Consider the following 20,581-nt stretch of genomic DNA (forward strand, 5'->3'; position numbering starts at 1 on the left):
ATATATTCTCCCATGTACAGAATCCGCTCCGTATACCGACGTTTTCAACTCCTGCTTTGTCCTTAAGGTATCCGTGTAGTTAGCATTCCCCTCGCAGTGTCATGGTAGAAAGAAATGCAGGACCGCCAAATAAGGCCAGCTCTCTCTCTGTCCCCCCTCCCTTTCTTTGTGGAGTGTAAGGAGGGGTTGAGTTTCCCAGCAAGGGGGCTGGGTGGAGATGAGATCCTGGGCACCCAGGGTGAGGGGGACAGCAGAAACCTCAAATCAAACTCGTCCGAAACGAAGACAGGATGTTACAGTGGTTTATTGATTTCATCGACAAATGTAAATTAAACGATTTGTGAGCTGCTGACGTGCGGGAATAAATGAGTTGCTCCCGACTCACTCACAGTCACACACAATTAGCTGACCGGCGACAACCAGGGGCAGTTTGAATAATCAGTCCCGTTTCTCACTGTCACTCTGCATCACGGAACTGATGATTATCAAATCACACTTCAGGGCCGTGTCCCAGATCACCGCAGATCCAGGGTCATTTCTGAACCCTTGCGAATTGCTTCTGGAGTGCGGAAAGATAAGGGCGGGAGTTAAAGGGGGGTGGGGGGTTATCGGCCAAATTGTCTCCATCTTGTGGACGGGTATATTCACACATTCAGACGTTTACAGGTACAGTCTCAGTCCGGGTCTAGACTCCTGTAGAGACTCCAGTTCATTCTCCCCAGTCCCACTGAAATTATTCACCGCCAGCCTGAAACGGATGGAAAAATAAAGATGAAAAAGAAACCAGATTATATAACCGTGTCAGTAACAGGGTACTGGGGTACCAGAAAACCCGCGGATCTGATGAAATTTTTATCACATTGAACATTAACACAGACACTCACATGATCTGCTCCAGACTCGGGTGGGTCAGTATGAGCCGGCGGAGAGCGGGGACAGACTGGTCTGTGAGCGGGTTCCATCCCAGGTCCAGCTCTATCAGTGATCGGTTTGTACTGAGAGCGGAGGCGAGATCCTCAGCACCAGAATCTGTAAGTTCGACATGGTTCAGACTGGAAATGAGAGATAGAGTGAGGGTGAAGGACACAGAGAGACAGGGGCTGTACAAATTTCCAGAATTTATCAGTAACACAATTACTGATCACATTAATGTTCAGTGTCAGACACCCAGTGTCTGTAAACACAATCTCCCACAGTCTGGTACTCACTTCAGTGTCTGTATTTTACACTCCGGGTTCCCAAGAGCCGCAGACACCAGTTTCACTCCTGAATCTCCCAGGTCATTCCGCCCAAGACTAAACAGAAACAGACAAATTAATGAATGGGTCTGAAGGAATTTCTCTCACTCGGTTATTTCAGGAAACATTGAACCTTTCAGTAAATCACTGATCAGTGTTCCCATCACTGTCAATGTCCCTCACTGACCAGTTACAGGGGATTCACTGATGTCAGTAATTTAGTCTGTCGGTGTGACCCTGTAAACTCCTCATATTCTGTCTCATTGCGCGATGGTTAGGAAAGTGTTCCTGACTTGTGAGTGGATCGGAAGGGACAGGGTTGAAGGGGTAAAGTCCCAAAGTGAGGAAGATTTGTGAATAGAGAAATGTCGGTGGGAAATGACACCATCTGAGGAAAAGGATGGAAAGACGGGACATGAAGGAGGAAGGGGGATGTGAAAGAGAGATCCCACAGGACGAAGCGGGATGGAGAAGAGAGATTCCACAGCAGGAACGGAGTTGGGGAAGAGACATCTCACAGGACGAAGGGGGATCGCATTTGTCACAATTCTTCACAATCATATTCACTATAGTTTTACCCAAATCCCTTTACATTGAAACAACACAAAGGAACAATTTCACAGTTCAGAGTGAGAGAAAAATTAAGTTACCTCAATACCTGGAACTTGTGCAGCCAGGGTCCCAGCTGCTGGATTCCTTCACACAAAATGTGGCAGTACGACAGGTCGAGACGTTTTATTGTATCACAGAGTTTGACAACATGAGACAGGACCGCGCAGTCAACTGGGATCAGTGTCATTCCACTGAATGAAAGTTCTTCCACAGATCCCAGTGCGGTCTGAGTCAGTTCACGATTCTGAGACTCAAACAGGTAGTGAAATGTGTTCAGGAGCCTCCTTTTACCAGCTTCACTCGATGTGTTTTCACTCTGGCGTTTAACCTCCTCCTTCACCCAGTCCATCACCCGGCAGGTTGTTTCATGAGGAAATGGACCCAGAAACTCCTCCAGACCTCGAGCTGTCATTGGGGAGGAGAGACCAGCAACAAAACGGAGAAATACCTCAAATCGCCCATCTGTCGTATTGTGGGCTTCAGTGAGGAATTTCAGGATATCCTCGGGATGTATAGTCAGGAATTGTGCGACTGCAGCTGCAAACTCTTGGATGGTGAGGTGTGGGAATGTGTACACCACACACTGGGCAGAATCCTCTCTCCCCAAAAGCTCCATCAGGAACCCAGACAGAAACTGGAATGGCTGCAGATTGTAGTTGTTGAAATCTCCATCTGTAAACACAGTTCTCTTATCGGACACTCCTCTGAAGGCCATCTGACCAACCCTGAGTAACACATCACGGGGGTTCTCCATCTCACGGCTGTGGTTTTTCAGGATGCTGTAAATATAGTAGGAATACAGTTGGGTGATGGTCTTGGGAATTTGCTGTGGGTCCCTGCCTCTTTGTGTGAAGAAAGGGCCGAGTGCAAGTGCGAGGATCCAGCAGTAGGAGGGGTTGTAGCTCATGGTATACAGGATCTCGTTCTCCTTCACGTGTTTGAAAACAGCTGCCGCCACCGTCTGATCATCAAAATGCTTCACGAAATATTCCTTCCATTGCTCACCAGCAAATCCCAGGATTTCTGCCCAGACCCTGATATCTGCCTTTTCCAATAAATGTAACGCAGTGGGGCGTGTGGTCACCAGCACCGAACACCCTGGGAGCAGCTTGCCCTGGATTAAACTGTACACAATGTCAGACACTTCACACCAGCACTCGGGATCTGGACACTGGTGCTTAGGTTCTGTATCTCTCCATTTGTCTGCAAAATAGATTCTGTGTTTGAATTCATCCAAACCATCGAATATGAACAACAATCCCTGTGGGTTCTTCCAGACATCTCTCAGGAAATTCCCAAAGTAAGGATACTGATCCAGAATCAGTTCCCTCAGGTTTGTTCTGCAGTTAATGGAGTTTAACTCCCGGAATTTGAAACTAAAGACAAACTGGAATTGTTGGAATATTTTCCCCGTGGCCCAGTCATAAACAATCTTTTGTACCATTGTTGTTTTCCCAATCCCCGCGACTCCGGCCACTGCTGCTGATCTCCCAGATTTGGATTTACTTCGGGAAAAGCTGCTCTGGAATAACTGATCAGTCTGGATTTTTTCCATCTCTCCGTGGAGATGTTTCTCTCTCCAAAGCTCGTGGTCTCTGCGTCTTGCCAGCAGCTCATGTTCAACCAGTCTCCGATCTCGAACAGCAGAAATGACGATGAGCTCAGCGTATCGATCAACCAGCTGGAAAACCTTCACCTTCTCCCTCATCAGGATCGTGTTGACTCTCAGTGTTTCAGTTTGTGCCCGCAGAGTCTCCATGTGTTTCTGTTGAACATCTTCAATGGGAACAGACAGTGTTCAAACTGTTAGATGTCTCAACTCAGAACTCATTATTTATGCACACAAGAGTGAGCCCAAAGCTATTGCATTAGTTGAATTAATCAATGAATGTCCGTACAGTAAAGTAAATTTGCATAACAGTCCCCTGACTGAACAGAGAGGCCTGGTCTGGATAAACACATGGTCATCATATTTCCATATTAACTGTGCTGTGAAGATGAGAATTTCCCTGGTAGTTTACTGACCCCCGACTGTCCCGTACTGGACACCCTCTCACTACAGCCACAGATATCACTGTTCTTGTGGAAGAAACTTTTAATCCCCATTGTTGATGAGGTGTGTGTGTGGAGATAGAGAAAAGGGACGTTGGCATTCTGTCAAAGGAACAGGTCGGGGAATCACAGCTCCCCCCTCCCCTCTCAACATCACTGATTCAAATGCAAAGAAGTATATTCGCTGATCAGTTTCTGCTCTGTGGCTGGGTGGCTGGGGGAGAAAATGTCAATGTCTTGTTCAGGAGATTGAGACAGTCAGCATTTTGGCACAAACCACAGACAATCCACCCACCCCCCACTTCCATCATCACAGATGATGCTCAGCTCACTGGGTTCGTCCAGAAAATGGTTCGAGACGGCAGATCTGCAGTACCGGGTCTCTTAAAGAGTCTGTGTTGTAAATGCTCAACAGATCCAAGATTGAATATACACGAGTGTAAAGGAGAAGGAAATAATTGTTATTCTGGCTCTGATGAAGCTCAAACTCAGATAGTGTATGCAATGGAAAACTCAGTATTTTTTTTTTCAATCGTTCTGGTGGTGGGGTGCGGTTGTTAGTTGTGGATGTGTTGATCTGTCTTACTGCTTGAGGAAAGTAACTGATTTTGAGTCTGGTGGTCCTGCTGTGGATGCTATGTAGCTTCCTCCCTCATGGGGCGGGGCAAACAGCCCATAGGCAGGATAGGTGGGATCTTTCCTAACGCTGCTGGCCCTTTTCCAGAGCCGTTCTGTATATACGTCCCTGATGAGAGGTGGGATGGGGGTGCCGGTGATACGTTTGGACAGTTTTGACTACCCGTTGTCCAGTTGGCCACAGTTATGCAGCATGTTGACCTGCCCTCTGCATCACAGCTGTCGAAGGACGCGAATGTAGATGTGAGTACAGGTCAGCCAACGTCTGTGGAAACGGGAGAGACCACTGGTCTATGGCTTTAAATACACGTTTGAAAACCATGTTGTTTACAGGTCGGGAGTTAAAGAGAGCAGAGACCGAGGAATTTTGGTAGCAGCCAGCATGAAGTCTCATTACACTGTGATGTTTAAGCATTCTCCTCATTTAGATAATAGTCCACCCTATTGTTTCTCTTGCCAAAATGCATTACCATTCATTCCCCAACATTGTAATCCATTTGCGACACTCTTCCAATTCGTCGAAGTTTTGCTGCAATTGCATTGCTTCCTCAGCACTATCTGCCCCTTCGCCAATTTTTGTATCATCAACAAATGCGGTCAGTAAAGGAGCCCAGCAGAAGCAGCTGATTGGGCAACCAAGGTCAAGTAACCAAGCGGTTTTGAAAGACTGATACCAATAAATAGAGGGGTAGCTCAAGTGGAGCGGCCAGTGCAAAGCTGCCAGTAGAGGTCTGGAGCTTTGGGGCTTTGACTCATGGAGCGGCCTTGTCGAGGGTAGAGCCTTGTGAGGGAACTGCGAGTCTTTGGCTTGAGAGATTTTGGCAGTTTGACTGTGCAATCAAGTCAATTACGATTTGAATATCTTAACAGAAAGCAGTTAATTAGATAATTCAAGATTTGAATAGCTCAGAATCAGCAGAAAGCAGCTGATTGAGCAATCGAGCTCAGGTGACCAAGCAGCTTGAAAAACTCAGACAAATAAATAGAGGGGTAGCTCAAGTGGAGCAGCCAGTAAAGGAGTTGAGCTTTGCGGCTTTGACTCGGGGAGCAGCCTTGTTGAGGAAAGGTCCTTGTGAGGAAAGAGCGAGTCTTTGGCGAGGAAGCTGAGGGAGGAGACTACGCCACAGTTGGTGAGGGTGAGAGGTGGTGAAGAGATGACAGGTAAATTGGTTCAGTGTGATGCTTGCCTGATGTGGGTGGTCAGGGACACTGATGGTGTTTCCGGCTGCTACAACTGTGAAAAGCGTGTCCAGGTTCAGATCCTGAAAGACCGTGTTAGGGCACTGGAGAGGCAACTGGATGACCTCAGGTTCATCCAGGAAAAACGTGAGTTTTCTGGACAGGACCTACAGTGAAATCGTTACATCCGAAGATAACAGAGGAGAGAACGGGGGCGACGATGAGGAAGAGATGGAAGCTTGAAGTACAGGAGACCCCGGAGGATGTGCCTCTTGAAATCATGTTCACCCTCTTGGAAGCTTGGGACAGAAGACACTACCAGTCTGAGAGGTGGACGGGTCTGCGAGTCAAAAATTGGCACTGAAGCAAAGCCAAAGAGACAGACGACTGGCAGAGCTGTGGGTTTTAGATTCTTAGACCACTGGGATCAGTTTCGGGGTAAGGATGAATTGTACAAAAGGGACGGGTTGCACCTTAGCAGTCAGGGGACCAGCATTCTGGCAGGCAGGTTTGCCACTGCAACACGCGTGTGTTTAAACTAATAAGTGTGGGGAGGAGACGAACTGGAAATATAAGGATGGAGTTAAAGGGAAAGAGTGAATAAGAAAAGTTAAGAAAGACATCAGAATTTACGGGGCAGAAAGCTCAGGAGGGGATAGGAGAGTATGGCCAAGTGCAATAGGACCAATGTGACAAGAAGGGGAGTAATGGATTAAAAATATTATATATAGATGAGCTTGAATTTCAGTTGGAAGTTGGTAAGTATGATGTTGTAGGAATAACAGAGACATGGCTGCAAGAGGACCAGGGCAGGGAAATGAATATTCAAGGATATACATCCTATCGGAAGGACAGACAGGTGGGCAGACGGGGTGGGGTGGCTCTGCTGGTGAGGAATGAAATACAGTCCCTTGCAAGGAGTGACATAGAATCAGGAGATGCAGAGTCAGTATGGGTAGAACTGAGAAATTGTAAGGGCAAAAAGATTCTAATGGGAGTTATCTACAGACCTCCAAATAGTAGCCTGGATATAGGGTGCAAGTTGAATAAAGATCTAAAATTAGCATGTTGCAAAGGTAATACTACAGTTGTAATGGGGGATTTCAACGTGCAGGTAGACTGGGAAAATCAGGTTGGTACTGGACCCCAAGAAAGGGAGTTGGTGGAGTGCCTCCTAGATGGATTCTCAGAGCAGCTTGTGCTGGAGCCTACCAGGGAGAAGGCAATTCTGGATCTAGTGTTGTGTAATTAACCGGATTTGATAAGGGAACTCTAGGTAAAGGAGCCATTAGGAGGTTGTGACAATAATATGTTAAGTTTTAATCTACAATTTGAGAGGGAGCGGCAGGATCAGTGATTCTCACCGTGGCTAACAAGGGAAGTCAAGGAGAGTATAAAACATAAGAGAGAAGAAGTATAACATAGCAAAGATGAGCGGGAAGCCAGAGCACTGGGAACATTTAAAGAACAATAAAAGATTACTAAAAAAAAGGCAATATGCGGAGACTATAAAGGAGGATAGTAAAAGCTTCTTTAGGTATGTGAAGAGGAAAACATTAGTTAAAACTAAAGTTGGGCCCTTGAAGGCAGAAACAGGTGAATTTACTATGAAGAGTGAGCAAATGTCAGACGAGTTGAACAGATACTGTGGATCTGTCCTCACTAGGGAAGACACAGACAATCTCCCAAATATAATAGTGGCCAGAGGACATAGGATAATGGAAGGACTGAAGGAAATGCACATTATGCAGAAAAAGGTATTGGGTAGTTTGATGGGACTGAAGGCTGATAAATCCCCAAGGCCTTATGGTCTGCAACCCAGGGTACTTAAGGATGTGGCTCTAGAAATCGTGGACGCATTGGTAATTATTTTCCAATGTTCTATAGATTCAGGATCGGTTCCTGAGAATTGGAGGATAGCTAAAGTTATCTCGCTTTTTAACAAAGAGGGGAGAGAGAAAACAGGGAATGATAGACCAGTTAGCCAGACATCAGTGGTAGGGAAGATGCTGGAGTCAATTATAAAAGATGAAATAACGGTAAATGTGGATAGCAGTAACAGGATCCGAGTCAGCACTGGTTTCATCGAGAGACAACAGACCATACCGAGATCAACTACGCCTCCCTCTTTTGCTCTCTCCACCCACTATTTTCCTTTCTTCCATGCCTTCTGTCTCTTTTACTAACCAACTTCCTAGCTCTTTGCTCATCCCTCCCCCTCCAAATTTCACCTATCGTTTGGAATTTCTCTCTCCCCTCCCACCCCGCACGCCAGCTTTCAAATCGACTCCCCAGCGTTTTATCTCCAGTCCCATCGAATGTTCTCAGCCCGAAACGTTTACTGTACTTTCTCCATAGATGTGCTGAGTTTCTCCATCATTTTCTGTGTGATAGACTATAACTTATTTCTTTTGTCTTCATCCCTTCTTTATGCTTCTTTTTGTTATCTATTGTTAGATTTTAGAAGCTTCCAAATCAACTAGCTTTCCTCTCACTTCTGCTACATTATATTGCGTATCCTATTCTATTATGCAGTCCCTAGCTGCCTCATAAGGGACCATTACAATAATCTCCCTGATAAGATCTGATCTCAGTGTGTCAGGGACATGTAGGTTATCACAGAGTGCCGGGAACCTGTTAGGGACGTGTGGGGTCTCACAGTGTCTCAGGACACTTGCTAGGGATGTGTAGGGTCTCACAGAGTACTGGGAACCTGTCAGAGCTGTGTGGAGACTCACAGTGCATAAGGACCTTGCCAAGGTTGTGTGGTGTCTAACAGCGTGTCTGGACCCTGTCAGGGGTGTGTGGAGACTCACAGTGCATCAGGACCTTGCCAAGGTTCTGTGGTGTCTAACGGCGTGTCCGGACCCTGTCAGGGGTGTGTGGAGACTCACAGTGCATCAGGACCTTGCCAAGGTTGTATGGTGTCTAACGGCGTGTCTGGACCCTGTCGTGGGTGTGTGGAGACTCACAGTGCATCAGGACCTTGCCAAGGTTGTGTGGTGTCTAAAGGCGTGTCTGGACCCTGTCAGGGGTGTGTGGAGACTCACAGTGCAGCAGGACCTTGCCAAGGTTGTGTGGTGTCTAACGGCGTGTCTGGACCCTGTCAGGGGTGTGTGGAGACTCACAGTGCATCAGGACATTGCCAAGGTTCTGTGGTGTCTAAAGGCGTGTCTGGACCCTGTCAGGGGTGTGTGGGGTGTCATAGTGTGTCAAGGCCCTGTCAGTGGTTTTAGGGGCTTCACAATGTGTCAGGACCCTGTCAGTGGTGAGTGGTGTCTCACGGTGTGTTGGGACACTGTCTGAGGTGTGTGAGGTCCCACAGTATGTCAGGACCCTGTCATTAGTGGGCGGGGATTCACAGTGTGTCCGGACCCTGTCAGGGGTATGAGCTGTCTGACAGTGTGTCAGGAACCAGTCAGGTGTGTGTGGGGATTCAGTGTATCAGGACGCTTTCAGAGGTGTGTGGGGGTCTCCTAGTGTACCTGGAACCTGTCAGGTGTGTGTGGGGTCTCCCAGTGTGTCAGGAATCTGCGAGGGGTGTGTGGGGTGTCTGTGTCGGAACCCTGTCAGGTGTGTGTGGGGTCTCCCAGTGTGTCAGTAATCTGCGAGGGGTGTGTGGGGTGTCTGTGTCGGAACCCTGTCAGGGGTGTGTGGGGTCTCACAGCGTGACAGGATCCTGTCAGGAGTGCGTGGGTCTCTCTATGTATCAGCAACTTGCTGGGTGTCCGTGTGGTCTCACTGTGTGTCAGGACCCTGTCAGGTGTTTGTGGGGTCTCACAGTGTGTCAGGACCCTGTCATTAGTGGGTGGGGATTCACAATGTGTCAGGACCCTGTCATTAGTGGGTGGGGATTCACAGTGTGTCAGGACCCTGCCAGGGTGTGTGGGTTCTCACTGTGTGTCAGGACCCTGTCATTAGTGGGTGTGGATTCACAATGTGTCAGGACCCTGCCAGGGTGTGTGTGGTCTCACTGTGTGTCAGGACCCTGTCATTAGTGGGTGGGGATTCACAATGTGTCAGGACCCTGCCAGGGTGTGTGTGGTCTCACTGTGTGTCAGGACCCTGTCATTAGTGGGTGGGGATTCACAATGTGTCAGGACCCTGTCAGGGGTGTGTGGGGTCTCACAGCAAGACAGGATCCTGTCAGGAGTGCGTGGGTCTCTCTATGTATCAGCAACTTGCTGGGTGTCCGTGTGGTCTCACAGTGTGTCAGGACCCTGTCAGGGGTGTGTGTGGTGTTACCGTGTGTCCGGACCCTGTCAGGGGTGTCCGTGTGGTTTCACTGTGTGTCAGGACCCTGTCATTAGTGGGTGGGGATTCACAATGTGTCAGGACCCTGCCAGGGTGTGTGTGGTCTCACTGTGTGTCAGGACCCTGTCATTAGTGGGTGGGGATTCACAATGTGTCAGGACCCTGTCAGGGGTGTGTGGGGTCTCACAGCAAGACAGGATCCTGTCAGGAGTGCGTGGGTCTCTCTATGTATCAGCAACTTGCTGGGTGTCCGTGTGGTCTCACAGTGTGTCAGGACCCTGTCAGGGGTGTGTGTGGTGTTACTGTGTGTCCGGACCCTGTCAGGGGTGTCCGTGTGGTTTCACTGTGTGTCAGGACCCTGCCAGGTGTTTGTGGGGTCTCACAGTATGTCAGGACCCTGTCATTAGTGGGTGGGGATTCACCATGTGTCAGGACCCTGCCAGATGTTGTGGGGTCTCACAGTAAGTCAGGACCCTGTCAGGGGTGTGTGTGGTCTCACTGTGTGTCAGGACCCTGCCAGGTGTTTGTGGGGTCTCACAGTGTGTCAGGACCCTGTCAGGTGTTTGTGGGGTCTCACAGTGTGTCAGGAATCTGCGAGGTGTGTGTGGGGTGTCTGTGTCGGAACCCTGTCAGGTGTGTGTGGGGTCTCACAGCGTGACAGGATCCTGTCAGGAGTGCGTGGGTCTCTCTATGTATCAGCAACTTGCTGGGTGTCCGTGTGGTCTCACTGTGTGTCAGGACTCTGCCAGGTGTTTGTGGGGTCTCACAGTGTGTCAGGAATCTGCGAGGGGTGTGTGGGGTGTCTGTGTCGGAACCCTGTCAGCTGCGTGTGGGGTCTCACAGCGTGACAGGATCCTGTCAGGAGTGCGTGGGTGTCTCTATGTATCAGCAACTTGCTGGGTGTCCGTGTGGTCTCACAGTATGTCAGGACCCTGCCAGGTGTTTGTGGGGTCTCACAGTGTGTCAAAGAGCCTGTCAGGGTTGTCTGGTGTCTCACAGTGTGTCAGGACCCTGTCATTAGTGGGTGGGGATTCACAATGTGTCAGGACCCTGCCAGGTGTCCGTGTGGTCTCACAGTATGTCAGGAACCTGTCATTAGTGGGTGGGGATTCACAATGTGTCAGGACCCTGTCAGGGGTGTGTGTGGTCTCACAGTATGTCAGGACCCTGTCATTAGTGGGGTGGGGAGTCACAATGTGTCAGGACCCTGTCAGGGGTGTGTGTGGTCCCACAGTATGTCAGGACCCTGTCATTAGTGGGTGGGATTCACAATGTGTCAGGACACTGCCAGGTGTTTGTGGGTTCTCACTGTGTGTCAGGACCCTGTCATTAGTGGGTGGGGATTCACAATGTGTCCGAACCCTGTCAGGGGTGTGTGTGGTCCCACAGTACGCCCGCAACCTGTCAGGGTTGTCTGGTGTCTCACTGTGTGTCAGGACCCTGTCAGGTGTTTGTGGGGTCTCACAGTATGTCAGGACCCTGTCATATGTGGGTGGGGTTTCAGTGTGTGTCAGGACCCTGCCAGATGTTTGTGGGTTCTCACAGTGTGTCAGGAATCTGCGAGGGGTGTGTGGGGTGTCTGCGTCGGAACCCTGTCAGTGGTGTGTGTGGTCTCACTGTGTGTCAAGACCCTGCCAGGTGTTTGTGGGTTCCCACAGTGTGTCAGGACCCTGTCATTAGTGGGTGGGGATTCACAATGTGTCAGGACCCTGTCAGGTGTGTGTGGTATCACTGTGTGTCAGGACCCTGTCATTAGTGTGTGTGGATTCACAATGTGTCAGGACCCTGCCAGGGTGTGTGGGTTTTCACTGTGTGTCAGGACCCTGTCATTAGTGGGTGGGGATTCACAATGTGTCAGGACCCTGTCAGGGGTGTGTGGTCTCACAGTGTGTCAGGACCCTGTCATTAGTGGGTGGGGATTCACAATGTGTCTGGACCCTGCCAGGTGTTTGTGGGTTCTCACAGTGTGTCAGGAATCTGCGAGGGGTGTGTGGGGTGTCTGCGTCGGAACCCTGTCAGTGGTGTGTGTGGTCTCACTGTGTGTCAAGACCCTGCCAGGTGTTTGTGGGTTCCCACAGTGTGTCAGGACCCTGTCATTAGTGGGTGGGGATTCACAATGTGTCAGGACCCTGTCAGGTGTGTGTGGTATCACTGTGTGTCAGGACCCTGTCATTAGTGGGTGGGGATTCACAATGTGTCAGGACACTGTCATGGGGTGTGTGTGGTCTCACAGTATGTCAGGACCCTGTCATTAGTGTGTGTGGATTCACAATGTGTCAGGACCCTGCCAGGGTGTGTGGGTTTTCACTGTGTGTCAGGACCCTGTCATTAGTGGGTGGGGATTCACAATGTGTCAGGACCCTGTCAGGGGTGTGTGGTCTCACAGTGTGTCAGGACCCTGTCATTAGTGGGTGGGGATTCACAATGTGTCTGGACCCTGCCAGGTGTTTGTGGGTTCTCACAGTGTGTCAGGACCCTGTCTTTAGTGGGTGGGGATTCACAATGTGTCAGGACCCTGTCAGGGGTGTGTGTGGTCCCACAGTATGCCCGGAACCTGTCAGGGTTGTCTGGTGTCTGGCTGTGTGTCAGGACCTGCCAGCGATGAGTGTGGTCTCAAAGTGTGTCAGGACCCTGTTCGCGATATATGGGGTCTCACAGAGTTTCGGGACCCTGCCAGCGATCTGTGAGGTCTCATAATGTGAGAAGACCTTATCAGTGGTGTGATGGTGACACAGTGTGTCAGGACCATGTCAGAGATGTGTGGGGTCTCGCAGTGTATCTGAACCCTGTCAGGGGTGTGTGGGGTCTCCATTCAAAGTGTTCGGCTGTAATTGGGGGCGTAGGAAAACATTAATTGTAGACATATTTTCTTTAGAGAATATGACAGTGATAGAAATGGTGTTCTTCAATAGTCATGGAGAGATTCTGTTTCATGTACAGAAATGGCTGTAGGAATTTCACTGTCTTGTTTGTTCCCTCGGCAAACAACATGAGGAATAGTGAACAAAAAGCTTGTAGCGATTTACCAAACCCATGGTGCAGAGAAACTGAGGGGTTTCATTGATATGATGTGGACTGGAACAGCATTAACAGAGGTGAGTAGTTTGTAAACATCCTGATTCATCTCACTCTGGTCCCATATTTAAATTATCATCTTTGGAATTTGTTCTTGTAATTGAGAGAGACAGTACCAGGGTTCTGGCCGAGGTTCCTTATATTTCTGTTGAGAGCTTTGAATAATCAGGTAAAACATGGGCTGATGCAATATTAATAAGTTTTGTGATGTTTGTCTTTCCTAAGCTCTCTCCTCTGTTAAATGTGCAGTTGAGTGATCTACCTCAGTCTGCAGTGATGAAGCCTCACAATCTCTTGAGCCCAGGAACTGCCCCGGGCTCCGTTTTCACAGTCATGATGGGCCTATAGATGTATTGAGCTTTCCATCCAGACAGTCATAGTTTAACTAATTGCAATATTATTTAGAGATATTTTCAGTCATTTTCACCTTCCTTGCTGCGATCCCATAACCCTTGGTTTCTCTGTCCTAATTCCCATCTCTCACCCTTCCACAGTGTCCAGCGCACAACACCGGCAGACATGAATTTCAGCTTCTGTGGACAGAGCTGAGGAATATGTCCCCCAATCTCACCCTCTCTAACACCGTAGCAGTGTTTGCACTAGGGGGTGCAGATGTGAACACAATTCTGCTCTGTGGTTGAACAGACCAGTTAGGATGTCACCTGATTTTCTAATTAAAGTGATGCTATTATTACTATTCTGTGACTGGAACTTCAGTGGACGCCCAACTCTAAGAAAAGATAATCTGCTGGGGGAAGTTTAGAAAACGGTTAAGAAAGAGTCTGTTCAGGAGAGGGCAGTGGCTGTCAAGAGAAGATTTTGACATCTTGTGTGAAGAAATATAAGTTTTTAATTCCATTTTCCATATCCCCCTCTCCCTTTCTCCACGAGGCTCTCTGCCTCTTTCCTCAAAATGACCTTTGAAAACATTTGCTCTAAGAAACATGCTTCCATGTGTCTCACTGTGTTGTCTGTCACAGTGCCCATATTTACCTGGTCAGATCCCTGTGGCTCAACAACCTAACCGCCGTACGCAACTTACAACCGTTGGTGGAAACAGAGGTCAAGTTTCAACTTAATGAACTCTGCTGCAGCCCATTCTGGGCTATTGCATACCGCCCCACTACCGGAGGGATGTTGAGGCTTTAGAGAGGGAGCAGAAGAGGTTTACCGGGATGCTGCCTGGTTCAGAGGGCTTGTGCTATGATGAGAGGCTGGATGAAATTAGATTGTTTGCTCTGGATCGTCGGAGACCGAGGGGAGCTCTGACACAGGTTGAGAACATTATGAGAGGCAGAGATAGAGTGGACAGCGATCATCAGTTTGTCGCGGTTGAAATGTCTATTACCAGAGGGAATGTATTGAAGGTGAGATGCTGTAGAATGAAGTATGATGTGAGGGAGAGCTTTTTATTCATCAGAGAGCCGTGGCTGCATGGACCGCACTGCCCGGTAAGGTGATAGAGACAAATTATTAGAAGCTTTTAAGAGACGTTTGAGTAGACACATGGATGTAAGGAAGATGGAGGAGTATGGACATGGTGCAGGAAGGAGAGATTAGAGTTGGGTTATGTAGATTTACCTCTCAGCTGGTTCGGCACAATATTATATGACTAATGACCTATTCCTGTTTTATACTCTTCAATGTTCAATGCACATTCACTTACCTTTTAGCTCACTGAGAACCTTGATTAAACCTTGAGCGGTATTTGATCGATGGGAGGGATCACAACCTGTTTGAATTTAAACACATTGAGGGAATGATGTGTAAGATTTTAAAGTGTGCTCTATTCAATCCAAATTTGAGTTAATCTCTGATATTTTCTCACCATATATCAGTATTTCGTTCAGTATTTTGTCCAACATTGGAACATCATTCCACATTTTCACAAAGGTTTCCCACATCACCCTCCGGGCGTGGGAGCCTTTCTCCATCACCAGGCTCAGGAGGAATTTAGAACTGTCCGCCCGCTCTCCCTTATCAGCGAGATCAGAGATTTTCTGTGAAGAGTAACGGTGAACATATTGGGGACTGACAGTTTTACACAGAGAATGAGAAGTAAATGATGTGCTGTGTAACGGGATCAGACTGAGCAGTCACCCGGACGGGTGCCGATCCTGTCTGGACATGGAGTGTACACTCTGAGTGCAGAGCACAGGGAGGGACATTCACTGTGCACCTGGTCCACCAGTCAATGAGATCCTGGCTGGTCTATGACCGCTTCATTGACGTGGCTCCAATTCCATAAATAATCCCTCACCGGATTTGACGGTGTAAAACAGAAATCATAAAATAACGATCACAGAGGAAGAAATAAAACTGGAGGATTTTATTTTATATAACAGACTGAACAGCCTCAGAGAAGTTGCAGAATTTATGATGTGATTCATCTCCTCAGTCCGCCAGTGTCTAAAATGACAGCGGATTACTGGCTGACATCTGACACCTTTCGCTTCCCTTTTCCAGTAGAGGTTTTCTCAGTGATTACACGTTACAACATGGCAATGTTCCCCGATTCACACTGTTTGCAGTTACAGATTGTAACAGAATTATCTCCACCCAGAACTGAACACACCCAGGCTCCTGTGGCATTCACTGATGATGTCCCGGTTCTCACTGACATCCTGCCGTCACTCTGTACATTTTTCACAGATTGAAACTTCCTGTCATATTTGCCATTGATGCTGTTACTTGCTCAACTCTCTCTGAAGATCGAGCAGTTCCCTACCAGTCCGCGGGTTCTTTTCACCTCTTTCCATCTCTGGTACAGATTCACATGTTCCGGATCGCATGTGGAGTATTTATTTCCCAGTTATTCTTTTATCTTATTTAATATCCGTTGAGTCAGAGATCCTACGGCCAGCAGTCCAGTGATGTGGGAAAATTCAAACCCATTCCCCCTCCCACTCACCCGATGTTCCTCTCTGCTGAACTGTTTCTCAGCCTTTAACGCCAGGCTCACTCCGGGAACCCGTCCTTCCATCGCCTGCTCCAGCCTGTCCCGGTAGAAGTCCGTCAACTGCAGCAGCTGGAAATCGTCCCAGCTTGCCAGGAGCTCGCTGATCACTGAGCCCGGACCTGTGAAGGAAAATGAGGAGCATTAAAGAAATTACTGACCTCATACTGGACAGTAACTTCACTTTGGAACCTAAAGATCACCAAACACAATGCGAAGTAAATGTATATGGGGATGGAGGAGAATAAGCAATCAATGTTTTGGGCCAAGGCCCTTCATCGGACTGGAAATGAGGGAACAGAAATTCTAGATATTGCCACATTACTTTCCATTCATTGTGGTCCTCATCCGAAATGTCAAATCTTTGTTCCTCTCCATGGATGCTGCCTGACCTGCTGAGTTCTGCCAATATTTCGTGTGTCTTTTTATTGCCCAAAACTTCCAGCATCTGCAGAATGTCATTTCTTCTAGAGTAACTCGCTATTTCAATGTGCATCACGATCTGTTAGAGGAGCAGCAGCAGACGGTAATTGTACACCTTCTACGTTTGACTGTATTTCCCCCAGAAATGTTAACTCTCTCTCTTATCTCTCTGATCAGTTTTCACAAACACTTTGTGAATTCCCAATATTGAACTAAATACAGCCGCAGAATCAGCAGAGTATTTATAAATTAAAATAATTCGCCAACATACCCGTGTCCTTTCCCGATGTTGAAGGCACTGGAAGTCCTCCCCTGCCCGCGCATTGACCCATTGTGAGGACAAGTGTGATCAGCTTTTGTTTCTCTGTAACAAAACAAATAACAGGAGGGTCAAACATTAATTGGGGTTTACAGTAGAACACTGTTTTGTTTTTAAACTGAGGCAAACACTTCCAAACATCTTGGGCCTGTCCACTGAAGCCTTGACAGGGCCTGATCCAGCTGAGCCCATCGATTTCCGCGCTCTCCATCTATTGTACAACGTGCCGGGACTTCCGGGGTACCTACGTGCTATATTGCACACAATTCCCTTTTCGGAGCCAATCTTGTGTCCTCGACCGGGAGTGATGTGTCAATGCAATGGCAAGGCAGGTTGAGCACACAGCACCCACTGCTTTGGTCCTCCTACCACTGGTGGCGCTATGGTGAGTAATGGACAGCTGTTACAGCAGTGTGGGTTGAAACATTTCTGCCGATTAATGAGACATCCATTCCTCTCGTCACTGAATTATACAGATTTCTCAGTCACACCTGATTCTCACCATCTCCTTTCAGTTTTACATCCCCTGGCATTGACAACAGTGGCAATACCATGGTTTAAGTCTATATAGAATCACTCTGACATCCTGAACAATGCAATCTCACACATAGCATCATGACATCTTGTTCTGAACCACTATGCTATCTCCGGCAGAACTTTAAGACCATGATTATCATCTAAACTCGGTCAAGATTCCTTTGGACATATCACCTGTCTATTATCAGATAGGTATATGGTACCTTGTTAAGCACAATGTAGACCCGCCATGCATCCGAAACAGCAAGTTGGGAAAAGTCATTGTAACCTGTTGCAATATGAAGCAGACTCCTGAATTTAGTATCAAACTTTCTAACCATGCCATGTACATTCATCTACAAACCAATGTCATGAATATCTAATTAACGAGGCCTCGACACTGACATGCACTTCCCACTCGTCACGGACATCCATTCGTTAAATCCATCTTCAGTCATCACCCTCTGCTTTCTGTCATTGAACCCGGTGTGAATCCAGCTCACCAGCTCCCCGAGAATCCCTCGTGACCTATCCTTCCAGGTGAGCTGCCATGAGGGATCTTGTTATAGACTTTTCTAAAGTTCAGATGAATATGTTACAATCCAGCAACAATGAATATATGATTGAAACAGGCTTTTTATAACAAATAAAACATTTATTAAACACTGCTAAAAAAAAACAAAAAGTAAACAAACGACTAACAACCGGAAGTCAGCTACGAAGTGGCAGCTCGAACAGTTCTTAAAGCGAGAATCCGAAAAACAGTTCTTAAAACGGTAAAGCAAAGACAGTTCTCATAAGTAGTAATACGAAAATCCAAAATTTTACCCAGTCGCTTAGGAGACACTTCTTGAAACCATTTAAATTCTCTTTCACGTCGTGTTACTGCTGTTCCCAGACAAAGTATGATTTGTTCGAAGGATTCATGATGAAGAAAATGAAACGGCTTAAAGGCACTGACCTTTCTTTGGCGAAACTTTACCCAACCCTCTATTCTACCGACAGAACAGGAGTTATCATGGGCATAGCTGACAAATTCCTTCTGAATGAGAATCAAACAAGGTCGAACCTGCTTGACCGTCGAAATCAACTTTCCTCGATCATTAACTTACCGAACTTCAAATCTTCACTCTCCAATGACTGGACTGGCAGTATTATGGCAAAACTGACGGCAATAACCTTTGACTTAAGGCAGAAAGTAAAACTCCACTTTTAAATGAATCTGCGTCATAACATCCGAATAAACGGAAGTGTGGAGTCACTACCATTTTCAACCACGAACTGCCCACGTCACAGGATGGGGTTCTCCTTTAATACCCGGTTGGGGGGGGGGAAACTATCACATGACCTCTCACTGGGGGGAAAATGACATCACTCCCCCATCACAAGACCATTACCTCATCTCCAGCATAGTTTCAATTACATCATGGTCACGTGACTGGTATAAGATACCCACGGGTACATAACATCACTGCTCTATTTTATCTCTCTTCAGTTAGCTTTTCAAAAGTTTCCAGAATACTTGTCAGATATGATGTCCCACTGAGTGGTGCAGATGACAATTTCCCCACAATCAATGTCCAGCCGACCGGGCCTTCAGCTTCACGGCAGACTGAGAAAATTCCAATCCAGATGTAGAATTGCCAACCTGGAATGAAGCTTCCATACTGCCAGTTCCATACCCTCAGAGTCACTAACCCAATATTATGACCCATCCAAAGACGTTTTGGTGCCGGCGATTTGCCGTGGTGTTCCTGCCATTTCCGATTCACAAACTGATGTTGAACTGGAACCTAAGGACCCTTTGCCGGGGTCGGGTCTCAGGCTGGTTCACCGGTCTGTAGATTGTGAGAAGATGCAGATACACTTCAGCTTGTTTCCAACAACTAAACTGAGCAGGTTTGATCACAATGGCATTGCTGTGTGGGATCTTGCCCAGCACACCTGTCTGCCATGCTTCCGCTCAGTGTAGCAGGAAGAAAATGTGAAATTATAAAGTAGAAAAATATGGGAACTCCGTACATCAGGTTTCATCCGTGAAAGGCGAAATGGTGGAAGATCCAACATCTGAACTACAACTGTCCAAGATGCTGTCGATCGGCTTTTCCAGTATTTTCGTCTTCTTACTTTAAATTTCCTGCAACTGTAGCTTTATCCCCCCACTTTATATTATGCACAGATGGTAACTGATTGTAAAATACCAGCAACACGCTAAAATGTTTGTTGGTTATCAGTTCATTCTGACCCTGGTGTAATACACTCCATACGATCAATGCTGGCCGAATGGCCGCTTTCTGTGTGATGGGAATATGTAAAGCAATTATCGACCCCAGGCTTCGATCCATCTGGAGCTTGGAGCCGATAACTGGCCAGTTTTTGGAAGTAAAGTTCCCCAGGTACATCTCAATGGATGGGTTCAATCTCGGCATCACCACCTCACCCCGCTCCTGGGACCAGAACACCAGGGGCTGAGCGGCGGCTCCTCTCAGGCGTTTCAGTGTGAAGGACCTACAACCCGGACGGACCCCTGCGGTTTGTGTCCAGGAAGTAGAACGAGACTCACTGCCCAACATCTCCCCCCTCCCCCCCCCCACACCGGGATCGGCCTCAGTACTCACCGATGGGAAATTGTCGGTCGCCTTCACCCCGAGTGACCGGCCTCAATACTGACCGATGAGAACTTGATCAAATTGTTCCCCAGACAGAGATCGGTCCTCCGGCTCCCAGCCGATGATCCGCTTCAACAGAGAACGGAAAGAAAACCACCGCCCATCCGGGGACTGTGAGAGCGGGGGCGGAGCTTCGACGGTGGAACCCTCACGTGCTGCAGATTGGCGTATGAAATGGGAGTGAGAAACAGGATCATGTGACGGGAGGAGGGTCTCCCATCTGAACCGGTTTTACACGCTGCCCGACCTACCTGCCGCATTTTACACCTTATTTCGTACTTACACCAACTACTATTTTCATTTTTTCCCTCTGTATCTTCCATGTCCCGATCACTCCACCACCCGGTTCTTAAGAGTTACGGGATCAATTCTCATCCCGGTCCGATACAGAATTCCCACTCCAACAGGAGTTATGCAGGTTTAATTGAAAACACTTCTATGTTTATAAACACTAGTTTCTATTTACATTCCTCCGGAGCCTCACTGGACAGGAACACTGAAACATCAAGTGAGAAACAGGAGGAGGTGGCCATTCTGTCCCTTAAACCATCAACAAGATGACGGCAGCTCCTCAATCTCAGCCACATGTTTGTGTCCTATCCTCATTTCTTCGATCCCTTCGCTCTGCACACATCTGCCGGCCTCTCTCTGT

General features: G+C 47.8%; 1 protein-coding gene across 1 annotated transcript; it reads right to left on the reverse strand.

Moving 5' to 3' along the window:
• Window positions 1-605: 605 nt before the first annotated feature.
• On the reverse strand, window positions 606-20,156 carry LOC132386624 (NACHT, LRR and PYD domains-containing protein 3-like). The gene is made up of 9 exons (XM_059958919.1): window positions 19,932-20,156; window positions 16,697-16,789; window positions 15,958-16,124; window positions 14,875-15,046; window positions 14,713-14,778; window positions 1,889-3,626; window positions 1,209-1,295; window positions 885-1,052; window positions 606-748 (listed from the first exon to the last, which is right to left on the reverse strand). The coding sequence occupies exons 2-9, from the start codon at window positions 16,755-16,757 to the stop codon at window positions 661-663; spliced, it is 2,547 nt and encodes an 848-aa protein (XP_059814902.1). The 5' UTR covers window positions 16,758-16,789; window positions 19,932-20,156; the 3' UTR covers window positions 606-660.
• Between the last annotated feature and the right edge of the window lie 425 nt (window positions 20,157-20,581).

The sequence above is a fragment of the Hypanus sabinus genome, unplaced genomic scaffold (genome assembly GCF_030144855.1).
Source record: "Hypanus sabinus isolate sHypSab1 unplaced genomic scaffold, sHypSab1.hap1 scaffold_1231, whole genome shotgun sequence".
NCBI lineage: Eukaryota > Metazoa > Chordata > Chondrichthyes > Myliobatiformes > Dasyatidae > Hypanus > Hypanus sabinus.